General features: G+C 43.7%; 3 protein-coding genes across 3 annotated transcripts; all 3 read left to right on the top strand.

Annotated features, from left to right (window-relative positions):
• Nucleotides 1–241: 241 nt before the first annotated feature.
• On the top strand, nucleotides 242–3,438 carry LOC120822920 (uncharacterized). Its single transcript, XM_040182901.2, has 7 exons — nucleotides 242–395; nucleotides 608–1,023; nucleotides 1,151–1,339; nucleotides 1,446–1,541; nucleotides 1,924–2,056; nucleotides 2,193–2,321; nucleotides 2,416–3,438. Exons 2-7 carry the CDS (start codon nucleotides 610–612, stop codon nucleotides 2,457–2,459), a joined length of 1,005 nt encoding a protein of 334 aa, XP_040038835.2. The 5' UTR covers nucleotides 242–395; nucleotides 608–609; the 3' UTR covers nucleotides 2,460–3,438.
• Nucleotides 3,439–4,045: 607 nt separating this feature from the next.
• LOC120822919 (uncharacterized) lies at nucleotides 4,046–7,258 on the top strand. Its single transcript, XM_040182898.2, has 7 exons — nucleotides 4,046–4,250; nucleotides 4,777–5,471; nucleotides 5,569–5,757; nucleotides 5,843–5,938; nucleotides 6,539–6,671; nucleotides 6,807–6,965; nucleotides 7,046–7,258. The coding sequence occupies exons 2-7, from the start codon at nucleotides 4,779–4,781 to the stop codon at nucleotides 7,087–7,089; spliced, it is 1,314 nt and encodes a 437-aa protein (XP_040038832.2). The 5' UTR covers nucleotides 4,046–4,250; nucleotides 4,777–4,778; the 3' UTR covers nucleotides 7,090–7,258.
• A 766-nt stretch (nucleotides 7,259–8,024) lies between these two features.
• LOC120822482 (uncharacterized) lies at nucleotides 8,025–12,725 on the top strand. Its single transcript, XM_078105470.1, has 11 exons — nucleotides 8,025–8,335; nucleotides 8,646–8,681; nucleotides 8,752–9,046; nucleotides 9,145–9,290; nucleotides 9,640–9,931; nucleotides 10,075–10,226; nucleotides 10,309–10,576; nucleotides 10,770–10,912; nucleotides 11,159–11,408; nucleotides 11,983–12,161; nucleotides 12,284–12,725. Exons 1-11 carry the CDS (start codon nucleotides 8,089–8,091, stop codon nucleotides 12,349–12,351), a joined length of 2,076 nt encoding a protein of 691 aa, XP_077961596.1. The 5' UTR covers nucleotides 8,025–8,088; the 3' UTR covers nucleotides 12,352–12,725.
• Nucleotides 12,726–13,031: the final 306 nt, after the last annotated feature.

The following is a 13,031-nucleotide window of genomic DNA, read 5'->3' as shown; positions in this document are numbered from 1 at the left end:
CACTACTGCGGTTTCATAAGAGAACAGTCAAAAGACACTATTTGTTTCGTCGTCCTCATCATGTCAAATATGTAGGCTACGTGCGTCAGCTAAACATTAGAAGGGACAAAGCGGGATACATTTGTGCTGTGAGAAGAGAAAAAAACGTGTGGCTTGCCGCCATCACACCTTCATTCGAGGCCACACCCTCGAAAAACCTCGCCCACTCTCTATTCACACACCACCGTTTAAATAGCGACACAGGGAGCACTGGTGTCACAAGTTAACTTGGGATCCAGCTGAGCACATCAGAGGAACGAGCAAGCGCATCACCAACGCAACACATCATCACGGCGGATTTTGGGGCTTTTACACACAATTTCACCTTTCTTTGGAACTGAAGATAATATCTACAGGTAGGCTCGGGCAATGCAAGACACTGGTATCTGTAACTTTTGAAGTAATGCCGTATAAAGTACTTTAAGTTCTTTTGCGAAGTCCAAAATTACACCATATATAAGTATATATAAGTTATATATTTCTCCTTGTATTATTGCCCTTACGGTGCTAATAGATACACCACAGTTAACCGTGTAGTACTGAAATGAATAATCTCGCCCCAATTCAGGCATGGACAGCAGACTGGTCTTCGCTGTGCTATTTGCGACACTGTCCGGGAGTTTGGCGGTTACAGAAAACATGACGACTTCGAGTAACACAACGATTTTGGGTAACATGATGACTTTGGGTAACATGACGACTTTGGGTAACATGACTTTGGGTAACATGACGACTTTGGGTAACATGACGACTTTGGGTAACATGACTTTGGGTAACATGACGACTTCGGGTAACATGACGACTTTGGGTAACATGACTTTGGGTAACATGACGACTTTGGGTAACATGATGACTTTGGGTAACATGACTTTGGGTAACATGACGACTTCGGGTAACATGACGACTTTGGGTAACATGACGACTTCGGGTAACATGACGAGTCCAAACCCGACAGGGAGCGGCATCACAGTGGAAGCTCTGCAGGTGAGTGATCCCAAACAAAGAGCATGGTGAAATAGAACAGAGCTGAACTTCTTCTCATATATGGTGTTTATCATCTTCAAGGCGCACATTGCGGACTCTCTTTGAATTTTTCTCATCTCCCTTTCAGACACCGCTTTCTCGGACCGGATGTGGTTCTACGGTGCTTTGTGTGGCTGAGCCCTCAAGCTGTGACCCCTCCACACGTTCCTGTTTCTTTCTGAATGCCAAGAAGACCAACGGTAGTAACTTTGAGTTTGGGCTCTCTGGACAGTCGGACGGCTACATTGCCGCCACCTTTTCACAGGACGCCATACTGGTACGTTAAGTTCTACTACCCATCCACAGATTAGAGCTAACCAAAAGCCAATGATAGTTAGTTTGAGTGAACGGATAATGAAACGCTTCTGTTTTGTCCACCATAGGGAGGAAATGACCCAACCTATGTCTGCGCAAATAACGGAGGTGTTGTTAAATTCTTCACCACATTCCTCAACAATGGCCAGCTGACTGTGACAAATGTGAGTTAGAATTGGAGTGAGGAGGAACTAGAGCTGTATGTTGGCACCAATGTTTTATTTTTTGGTTGGACTTTTCACACACAGAAACGTGGTATAATTATTCCAGTGTTTAGGGGAAGTTTTCTTGCTGAATATCAAGATCGTTGTAATCTACAATTGGAAATGTTTGCAGCAAAGTCCTGCTTGGCTTAACAATGTAGTTTAGCGACTTTTGGAACAACTACGGTAATCAGAAATGTAGGCCTACTATATTGTAATCAATTCACAAGCATGCTGCTCAGAGTAACTGTAATGGACAACGGTTTCTGTCACTTACATAATGGTTTTTATATTAAAACTAATTTTCTTGTTGGTCATCTTCCCGATTGTCTTCCCTCTGCAGCTGAGTGTGAGCTCTGTGAAAGGCAAAGTCAATGGAAGTAATATCCAGTGTACATTTGGTGCCACTGTACCAGACCAAGCTGCAAGAGCCGTCGGTGTTACACTTGCAGTCTCCAATGGAACTTTCAACAGCAGTAAGCCAACACAATGGACACACACATCATCATTTGCATTTTAAACAGCCAGCTAAGACCCACTGTCACTGAGACTGTCACAGATCATATATTAATATGTTGCAACGTAGAAAAAACATCTTTTTTCGTTTTTCAGCTAGTGGTGCCCTGGGAAGCCCAATGACAAGAATACAAGGTTTTGTAGACCTGGCAAATCCCAACTCCACTATCACTAACACAAACACCACCAGCCACGCCATTACATTCCAACAATCTCTGACACAAGGTAAGTTAAGGGTTTTTCATCAAAATGAAAATTTGTTCAAAAAGTGCATTAGAGGAATGCTTCATAAGCAATGTCTTTGTGTTCCCCCGTACAGTTGTGCTGCTCACTGTGGGTGTGCTCAGTCTGCCAACGTTCTGAGGAAACTGCAACCCCCAAGACGAGAAACTATGGAAAACCATAACCGCCACGCTTAATTTACTGACATTTACTGAAAGTTGAAGTGAGGGAGGGTGATCAGACTTCTGAAGGCTTTATGAAAAAAACTGTATGATCACACATTCAGGTAAAAACTTGATGATGCAACAGTAACCACTGAAGAAATCCTTATTTTCAACGTTTTATTAAATTATGATGCCGTGAATCATCTTATCCAGTTTCCAGCTTCAACATGTACAGATGTGATATTATTGAAGACCAATTACTTTTGCAGGCAAAGAAATGTCTTTTTCTCTCTAATGTCACCGAAAACTATACTAGCAAATAACAGGCATTTGTATTTTCTTTCATGTTGTTTTTTGTTATTCTTTTTCATGTGACTGTATTGTTGATTAACAAAACGTTTTAATGAAGCCTTCATTGGCTGATATTTTATCAATGTGCAAGAACGCAAGGCGATGAGCAGTTGCATATAGACAATGCTATTTATAATACCAAATATCGGTGAAATTGGTTTTGCACATTGTATTATGTAACAGTCGATGCTTGATTAGATTTTTGAAATAAACATTGTGTAAACTGATTATGTTAGTGGCTTTAATACACAGTCCCAGGACTCTATCCCCAACAGTTAGAGACCAAGATCTGAACCTTTAGTAACAAACATTTTGTGTTCCAAAACTCGTCGAGTTATTTTGGGACGACTGCTTTTAACTGGTTACAGTTCTTAATAGTCAGAGTGTCTGTTAAATTACTCTTGGACAAAATACTGTGAACATACTGTGGCATAGATCAAGCCAGCTATTTTAAAGACAAAGCAGATTTGGATTTTTTAAAGTTAATAGTTGTTGCAATAATTTCTGTTCACCAGATCTACAAAACCTGTATATGCATTTGAGAACCAAAATGTAATATTCTGGAAGTTGATTTTGGAATAAAAGGCAATTCCGCGAGTTGAGAACACCAGCGTGTGTCTCGTTTATTTTTACCACAACAAACTCTAAAGATGGCGAAGCCCTGTAACCTCACAAGCAAGGGTCTCTACGTCATAAATAACAAAACGTTTAAAGGGACCGCGATCCCGGAACAGTCGCAATTACGTGTACAACAAAACGAGAACAAAGGTGAATTATGCAGTCACATTCACTACACTATAGTACTTAACAATTCCTTAACTTGCTGAGACACTGGTAATGACATAATTCATATTACTTTAATTTATTTTATATTCATTTGAATCTACCCACCCCTCAAAGGCAAACTCACAGCAAAACATCAACCAGCTACGACAACTATACAACCTCCAAAGACTAGCATGTGTACAAGCGTATGTATAAGGCTTCATATATTGTAAAAACCCAAACGTTGTTTAATATAACACTATATTATTTCATAAGAGAACAGTCAAAGAATAGTCTATTGAGTTTGTTTCCTTGTTCTTATCATGTCAGAAAGGGGGATACATTTGTGCTATGGAAAGTTCAAACGTCTGTGGCTTCCATGAATCACACCCTTGATCTTTAATTCCAAGCCACGCCCTTTAAAACCATCCCCCATGACCTCAGGATAGGAGGGGCGTCGGCTTTTGCGATTTTCGCACACCATTTTTCAATTAGGGACACAAGGAGCACTCTGTCACATCTTAATTTGGGGTCCAGCTGAGCACATCAGAGGAACAAGCACATTACCAACCCAACGTTCCAAGGGCCTGTGGATTTTCTGGCTTTTACACCCAATTTCACCTCTCATTGGAACTGAAAACAATATCTACAGGTAAGCTCGGGCAATGCAAGACATTGGTATCTGTAACCTCTGAAGAAACGGTATGAAGTTCTTTTGCAAAGTCCAAAGTTCCACCATATATAACGTTCATTTATCTTGTCTAAGTAACTATGAAGGCAAATCAATGCGTATTCTTGCTAGGGATGATATTTTTAGGTTTTCTGTCTGTTTTAGTAATATGAAAAGTCTGATCTCATGCAGGTATATCTTAAATTATAATGATTCTTAATTTAAGAAAATTGGTAAAAAATTAAATTAGTTAAATAGCAGACTTAATTCACATCTTGTTTAGCATTTCTATCATTTTTTTTTTTTTCATCGAGGAGGCATTAAAGATCATCATCATCCGCTGTGTTTTTTCCTCTTCAGTCAACCAAAGAGTGTAGGTTAACATTGTATCTGTAAGAAATTCTCAAATGCAGCGCTGTAAAAGCACTGTTTTTAATTATTAGCCCGGAGCTTGATCTCCCGTATTGTTATATTGTAGTACTGAAATGATTCACCCCACCCAATCCAGGCATGACCAGCAAACTGGTCTTCACTGTCCTATTTGTGACACTGTCCTACGCCCAATCCTCATACGCGACGGTTCCAGCAAACACGACAGTGCCCGCAAACGCGTCAAGGCCAGCAAACCCCCTGCTGCCAGCAAACACGACGGTGCCAGCAAACGCGACAGGGCCAGCAAACCCCCTGCTGCCAGCAAACGCGACAGGGCCAGCAAACGCGACAGGGCCAGCAAACCCCCTGCTGCCAGCAAACCCCCTGCTGCCAGCAAACTCAACAGTGCCCGCAAACGCGACGGTGCCCGCAAACGCGACGGTGCCCGCAAACGCGACGGTGCCCGCAAACGCGACGGTGCCCGCAAACGCGACAAGGCCAGCAAACCCCCTGCTGCCAGCAAACTCAACAGTGCCCGCAAACGCGACGGTGCCCGCAAACGCGACAAGGCCAGCAAACCCCCTGCTGCCCGCAAACGCGACGGTGCCCGCAAACGCGACGGTGCCCGCAAACCCCCTCCTGCCCGCAAACGTGACAGGGCCCGCAAACGCGACGGTGCCCGCAAAACCCCTGCTGCCAGCAAACGCGACGAGGCCAGCAAAACCCCTGCTGCCAGCAAACGCGACGAGGCCAGCAAACGCGACTGGAAGCAACATCACAACAGCGTCTCTCTCTCACCTGAATACTGACAGCACAGTAGAAACTCTTCAGGTGAGTGATCCCAAACAAAGAGCATGGTGAAATGGAACGGATCTAAACTTCTTCTTCTTTTCGGACTCCCTTTGAATTTTTCTCATCTCCCTTTCAGACACCTCTTTCTCGGACCGGATGTGGTACTACGGTGCTTTGTGTGGCTGAGCCCTCAAGCTGTGACCCCTCCACACGTTCCTGTTTCTTTCTGAAGGCCAAGCAGACTAGCGGCAATAACTTTGAGTTTGGGCTCTCTGGAGAGTCGGACGGCTACATTGCCGCCACCTTTTCACCGGACGCCACACTGGTACGTCAAGTTCTGCCACCCCCCCACCCACAGTAAGGGCTAAGCCTTAAAGAGTAATTAAACATTTCTGTGTTCTCCACAATAGGGAGGAAATGACCCAACCTATGTGTGCGCAAATAACAGAGGTGTTGTTAAATTCTTCAGCACATTCCTCAACAATGGGCAGCTGACTGTGACAGTGGTGAGTTAAAATTGGAGTGAGGAGGTCTGAGCTGTATGTTTTTCGCCAATATTTATTTTTTTGCTTTGCTTAATAATGTTGCTTAAATGGAAATGGATGGTGTTGGTTTGCACTTTATTCAGGACAGGTTTGACTGAGAGATATGATATATATCTGTAATCCGTATGTTATTCTCTTTTGGCTATCTTGTTTTTTTGTTCGCAATTTGTTTTGATCGATGGTCGCCGACGTGTGTGGATGTTTTTTATACATGTATTTATTGCTTGAGTTGTGTTTGGAGCATCTACGAACAACTTTGATATCCTTGTAGCCCAGGCTCTGATGTCTCCAGAGATTTGTGGCATTATTTTTTTTTCTTGATGGTATTTTTGAACTATTGGGTTTGATCCACTTCCTTGTCCACCACAGCCTTTTTGGGGACTAACTGTTTATAGTATAGCGACTTTTGGAACAACTACTGTAATCAGACATGTAGGCCTACTATATGGAAATCAGTTTTCACCTTTTCCGCCAAGCACAGTCTCTGCTCATCGTGTACGGAGGTTTCAGTTAAAACTAATTTTGTTGTTGGTCATCTTCCCCATTGTCTTCACTCTGCAGCTGAATGTGAATTCTGTGAAAGGCAAAGTCAATAGAAGAAATATCCAGTGTACATTTGCTGCTGCTGTACCAGCCCCAGCTGCTAGAGCTTCCAATTCTGCACTCGCAGTCTCCACTGGATCGTTCAACAGCAGTAAGCCAACACAATGGACACCGATCATCATGTGCACTTTAACAGCCAACTGAGACCCACTGTAATCGAGGCTATCACAGATAATCTTTTAAAATATTGCAGCATTGTAAACACACTTTTTTTTTTTCTTTTTAGCTAGTGGTATCCTGGGAAGCCCGATTCCAAGAATACAGAGTTCTGTTCTAGACTTGGCGAATCCCAACGTCACTGTCACTAACAATGCTGCCGCAAACACCACCATGGCCCCCAACTCCACCAGCCACGCCATTACGTTCCATCAATCTTTGACCCAAGGTACGTCGAAGGTTTTTTGAGGGGGAATAGTTGTCCATTAGAACAATGCTTCATGAATAATCGTTGTGTCTCTCCTACAGTTGTGCTGATCACTGTGGGGGTGCTCAGTCTGGCCACGTTCTGAGGAAACGGAAACCCCCGAGACGAAGCAAGGACAAATGATTGTTATTTACTGAAAGGTGCGATGACAGAGGATGACCACACTTCTACGGGCTTTAGACTATGTTTCCTATTGAAACAAGAAATATTTTAAAGAGTTTTTCATTCAAAATGTAATAAATTGTTTTATTTAAGATTAAAGGACTGCTGGATTTCTGTCCTGTAAGTTACTAAATTGAAGCCAACTTTGTTCCTGAGGTCTTAATCATTTGACTGTATTCTATTGAGAACTTCAGAAGATTATTCCAACACAAAGCGTAATCGTTGAACCATTACGTGTCTCGTTACCACACATTCAGGTAAACGTTCAAGATGTAATAGTAACCACTGAAGAATCCTATTTTTTGCTGTCTTTCGAATTACCATCCATCCATTGTCAAACCGCTTATCCTGCACACAGGGTCGTGGGGGGGCTGGAGTCCATCCCAGCCAACTTCGGGCGATAGACAGGGTACACCCTGGATTGGTCGCCAGCCAATCGCAGGGCTACACAGAGACATACAACCATTCACACTCTCACATCTACGGGCAATTTAAAGTCCCCATTTAACCTGATCCCCAGAGCATGTCTTTGGACTGTGGGAGGAAGCCGGAGAACCCACGCAGACACGGGGAGAACATGCAGACTCCACACAGAAAGGCCACAGGGCGGAATCGAACCCAGGACCTTCTTGCTGTGAGGCAACAGTGCTAACCACCACGCCACCGTCTTTCGAATTACTGCCCGTCTTTCGAATTACTTAGTATAAAAATCTATTTAAAAAAGACATACTGTGCCCTAAATCAAACCAGTGTACCTATTAAGTTACCTTAAGAGCCCAAGATTGAAGAAATCAGTTTTGATTTTCATTTTGAGGAAATAATGCTTTGGTCAAATATAAGGTGGCGAAGAAACGGTTTATAAACAGAGTAAATATAAATGTCATGTCTTTTTATTGGGAGGACAATATTTAAATCAATTTAGATGAAAGTAATCCACAGTAAGCAAATGTCTATCTGGGTGTGTTGTCCTGCATGCAAACCATACCGACTGCAGGTTTACGTGTTCTCAAATACCAGAACAAATCACCCAGTACAGTACACGAAGAATCACTTCGAAGAAAACTGCAGCAAGTCCACCAACAATCGGTCATTAGGTTGTTCTAACCTTCATTCTCGGATTGCCTCCAGAGCCATGGCTATGAGGTGTCCGTACATCTGGATCCTCAATGGTAAGACATATGTCAAGCTATAATATTTATCACCATTAATACCTTAATCGTTTTTAATTAAATGTTTTAATATAAACATTTTAATACTCAATCTAAATACAATCCCCGTACAAATTGTAATTGCTGGTCTCCATTTTATTACACCCATTTTTACCAAACATTTCAATAGGGTATTTTTTGTGCTATATTTTGGTCTCCTGAGAACTGGTTAAAGTATAAACATATAGTGTGTGTGTGTGTGTGTATATATATATATATATATATATTACAATTGAGTGGAAATCAACTGTGTTGTCTAATCACTTTACAGGGATTTCTCTCATGCTGACATCTGGAGCGCTGGCAGGTAAACTGTGGTTTTTCCTCAATGCATTCTGTGGTTTACTTTGCTTATAATGATCTTATTTGCCAATAAGGTACCCTTCTTCAAAATGTGGCACTGAAACAACAAGCCGTCCAGTCTTCAAATATATTAGCGACTAGCAATACTGCCGGCAGGGCAGTTGATGGGCTCAAAGACGTGAGGTATGAAAAGGGATCCTGTACCTGCACCCAAGAAGAGTCTGATCCCTGGTGGAGGGTGGACTTGCGGAATTTGTACAACATTACTGCTATAACGATAACCCAAGAAGATACAAAGGACAGCTACCTGATTGGTGGTGAAATCTGGATTGGAAATTCAACAGATGAATTCAACACAAGGAGGGTCAGGTGACGCAGCCCGATACATACCTGCAGCCTACATCTCCTGGTTGTGATACCAGCAACTATTTGTTCATCTCACCTTCTCTTTTCTTCTCCGCACACAGGTGTGCGGTCATCCCCGACGTCCCAGGTGATCTCACGTTCCACTTTTCGTTCCGCGCTATAGAGGGACGATACGTCACTGTGCGTCTTCCAGGCAGCGGGAGGACCCTTTGCCTCTGTGAATTTGAGGTGTTCATCGGAGACAACGGTAAGGAAACATGAAATAAAATGCAGATTAGTTGAGTATGCCTGTTTGTCTATTCCTCTTAAGCTACTATTTGTGATATTTATCCTGCTTTGGCACAGGAACACGACGTACATTAGTTATTATTATCCTCTCCTCTATTGGCAACAGCGCTAACCGCCCTCTTACCATGAATGTCCATGCATTTGATTTACCCTTGCAATGACAACATGTCAGACCAGCCGCAAGGAATGGCATCGGTAGGGGCCATTTGTCCTTTGGATCACAATGTGTCGAGACGATTCTCCGATGTGTGCTTGGGCAATACACTTCCACTGAATCAATCCAACCATCTCTTTGTTTTTGTTTTAAGAATATCCTCAACCCAACCTGGCACTGAAGGGAGATGCCACCCAGTCATCGACCAGCTCCATCTTCGTTGCCGCCAAGGCCATCGACGGGAGTCGTAACTCCTACCTCTCAAAAGGGTTCTGTACCCACACAGAGTCAGAGACGGATCCCTGGTGGAGGGTGGACCTGCGACAAGAATATGTCATCGCAGCTGTCAAAGTCACAAATAGAGGAGACTGTTGTGGCGAGAGACTGGATGGAGCCGAGATCCGAGTCGGGAGCTCACTGGAGAACAACGGAAACAACAACACCAGGTGAAAGAACCTCGGACGGTGCAGCATTCAAAACCTTTTTTTCTGACTCTTACTTACTATTTAAAGGCTTTATGTTGTTCTGTTTTAACAAAGATCCCCCAAGATAACCGATACAATTATTCCCCGACACCCTCCACTCTCAGGTGTGCTTCCATCCCCAGCCTCAGAGCCGGTAAAACCAAAACCTACCACTGTGAAGGGGGCAGCATGGACGGCCGCTTCGTGAACGTGATCATCCCCGGGGACAGCAAGACGCTCACCCTGTGCGAAGTGGAGGTGTACGGTACCCTCGCAGGTGCAACTATAACCGATCGGCTTTGATTTCTTCAAACACAAAAGTCTGAAATTGATGCATTTCTTTCTTTTTTCCACATTAGTGAAACCTCTACTTAATGTGGCCTTAAAAAAACCAACTACACAATTGTGGAGTGTGCCTACTTATGGGGAAGCCAGTAACGCTGTCAGTGGGTGTAAAAGCGGAAAGTATTGGGACTTGTGCTGTAGCGTCACTTACCATATTACTAATCCATCGTGGACTGTAGACTTGTTGGCCGTGCACAGGGTCAGTGCTATCATGATTCTCAACATACGTGACTGCTGTACCGAAGGGCTTGTTGGCGCAGAGATCTGGATTGACAACTCAAGGTGAGGCATGAAATCTACATTTAGAATGAGAATTTGTCGGTAAACAATTACAAAGTGTGCGTTTCTTCTAATTCGGGTGAGTAACCCAATACAAAAATAGTTGGTTGTTGCGATACCATTAATGCTTAGACAGTGGCCAGAAAAGCTAAAATGGCACCCGTAGTCATTCATTATGTTTCTCTCTCGCCTTCAGATGTGGAACTATCTTGTCAACACAAGGCCTGTTATCGTTCACCTTCAATTGTGCTGGCATGACGGGTCGCTACATCAAGGTGTACATTCCGAAATACACTTATTTGAGCCTGTGCGAAGTCGAGGTGTTCGCTTCTCTGGCAGGTAGATGAAAATCCAACAAACATAGAGAACTAGCTAAGAAATACTGTGTAATGTCTGAAGCTTAGGTATTAAGATTGCGTACATTTGAAGCTGATGTGCAACGAATGTAATTTGTCGTCTTTATTTCACTTAAAGTGTAATACATCCGACAGGATTATTTCATATTGGCTTGTCACTTCTCGATTGGAACTAAATCCACCCCAACAACGTAACAACTGAAACTTAAGAACATTCTTCCTTTTCCAGTTCCAGAAGATAATGCTCCATCTAACGTCACCGCTCCTCCTCCTCCCCCCGCTGTGAGCGTGCTGCTGAGCGGCAGGAACGTGACGGTGGTGGGAGAAAGGCTCTGCTGGTCCGATGCGCTGCTCTTCTGCAGACGTCACCACTGGGACCTGCTTATCCTCCGTAGCCAGGAGGAGCAGAGCGAGCTGGAGCGGCTGCTGGGCAGCGTTCCGTTCCCGCTCACCGACCTCGCCTGGCTGGGGCTGCGCAGGTAGTCTACAATGACTCGGGCTGTAGAAATTAGCACGGCATAATGCAAATCTGCTGTTGTGATGTCTCATCTACCCGACGGCCTCTCTGGGAGCAGACCGAGCAGATGCCCATGGAGTGCAGTTGTTTTCCCTATAGTCAAAATTTCTTACAATTTAAATGTAAATATGCAAAAGACACAGGTCTTCAAGTCAAATGTTGTGTCGTCTTATTTGCTCATTTGCATTGTTGCCATACCAGAACTGATGTGCATTGATGCTCTGCTAACCGCTCTCACCAGAGACGGACCTACCAAAACCGTATGATCTGAAATAATGATAGAACTTAATCATTCACATGAATTCACAGAAAATAAATCATATAACAAATGGTTCCAATTTACCTATTTGAGCAAACACGTTTGTCTTTGCTTCAAATCATTTAAAAACCAATGCATTTCGGTTTTCGACTGCAACAGGTCTGCAAAATGGAAGCTGTCCCGTTGAACTTTCAGGAACTCGTTTGTAACACTGCATTGACAAAACAATGAATCGCCGGAGTCCGAGCGCAGGTTTTTTAACCAGTCTGTTCACCAGATACCTAATGGGCGACGTGTGGTTCTGGATGTCTGGCGACGCCATGCCATTTACCAAATGGCCACGAGGCACGGCGCCTTGGCGGCACTCCGACCCCTGTGGAGGCATCGGCACAGGAGAGCCCTTCGAGTGGGAGAGCCAGCCTTGTGACGAGCTCCTCAACTTCATCTGCCAATCAGGTAAGGGAGGGCGGGCTGAGGGGTGGGGGGGGGGGGGGGGGGGGGCTTACACCTTGAATCCTCCGCTTGTGCACAAGACGCTTTCTGCCACTAGACCATCACCACTGTTTTCTGTCCTTTAGATGCCGGGTTGGGAGCAGGAAGGGTGTACTTTGCGAGCACCAAAGAGGCCAAAGATCCTGAGGGCTAAGAATAAAGGAACCTGTTCATAGGACAGCGATTTGAAACTATATCTGTGTTATAACCTGGAATCATAAAAGCAATGATTTGTGGATTAATTTCCATTCCTCCAGGTGGTTAGTTTCTCTGTTATCACATGTAACCACTTCTTGCATTGCTGTTAATATACAGAATAATCATATTTGTTAAAGTTTATGACTAGACCGATTATTTGACTACTTCCTTTGGCTTTATAATGTGTGAAAGCCCATAGCGATGTAACTGCTGAGCTATCATCAGCAATGTGCTCCACATCCAACGTAGAGTTGCATTCACAACAACGAAGGAAAATGCTTATTCATTCTGTAGTTGTCTGATCTTGATGTAGGACAGAAATAAATCACTGTGAGAAAGTGTGAGAAAGAAATATAACATACTAAAAAAAAACTGAATGTCAACCGGAAATTTATGATCTACCCCCCCAGGTTCCCAGATATTGCTTATGTGGTCTCCCCCTCTCACCAGTGGAAGGTATCAACCCTCCCAGTTCACTAAAACACAGCTTCCCTACGTGTCATTGGTGACGCCTGTGAGAAGTGAAAATGTCCGCTGGAAGAAAGGCCGAATGTGCATCTGTTGTTTCGCCGCTCCTTTTTTTAACATCCCAACAGCACATGATACACACAGGGAGGCGCTGTTCACCCGTGGACT

The sequence above is a fragment of the Gasterosteus aculeatus genome, chromosome 7 (genome assembly GCF_964276395.1).
Source record: "Gasterosteus aculeatus chromosome 7, fGasAcu3.hap1.1, whole genome shotgun sequence".
Taxonomy (NCBI): domain Eukaryota; kingdom Metazoa; phylum Chordata; class Actinopteri; order Perciformes; family Gasterosteidae; genus Gasterosteus; species Gasterosteus aculeatus.
This window is presented reverse-complemented; position numbering and strand designations above follow the sequence as displayed.

Bases quoted from the DNA above. Each gene is read 5' to 3' on its own strand.
- LOC120822919 (XM_040182898.2), top strand. From the start codon at position 4,779: ATGACCAGCAAACTGGTCTTCACTGTCCTATTTGTGACACTGTCCTAC. The intron at 5,472-5,568 runs GTGAGTGATCCC...TCTCCCTTTCAG, and splicing joins GCACAGTAGAAACTCTTCAG to ACACCTCTTTCTCGGACCGG. The intron at 6,966-7,045 runs GTACGTCGAAGG...TCTCTCCTACAG, and splicing joins CCATCAATCTTTGACCCAAG to TTGTGCTGATCACTGTGGGG.
- LOC120822920 (XM_040182901.2), top strand. From the start codon at position 610: ATGGACAGCAGACTGGTCTTCGCTGTGCTATTTGCGACACTGTCCGGG. The intron at 1,024-1,150 runs GTGAGTGATCCC...TCTCCCTTTCAG, and splicing joins TCACAGTGGAAGCTCTGCAG to ACACCGCTTTCTCGGACCGG. The intron at 1,542-1,923 runs GTGAGTTAGAAT...TTCCCTCTGCAG, and splicing joins GCCAGCTGACTGTGACAAAT to CTGAGTGTGAGCTCTGTGAA.
- LOC120822482 (XM_078105470.1), top strand. From the start codon at position 8,089: ATGAAAGTAATCCACAGTAAGCAAATGTCTATCTGGGTGTGTTGTCCT. The intron at 10,227-10,308 runs GTGCAACTATAA...TTTCCACATTAG, and splicing joins GGTGTACGGTACCCTCGCAG to TGAAACCTCTACTTAATGTG. The intron at 11,409-11,982 runs GTAGTCTACAAT...TCTGTTCACCAG, and splicing joins GCCTGGCTGGGGCTGCGCAG to ATACCTAATGGGCGACGTGT.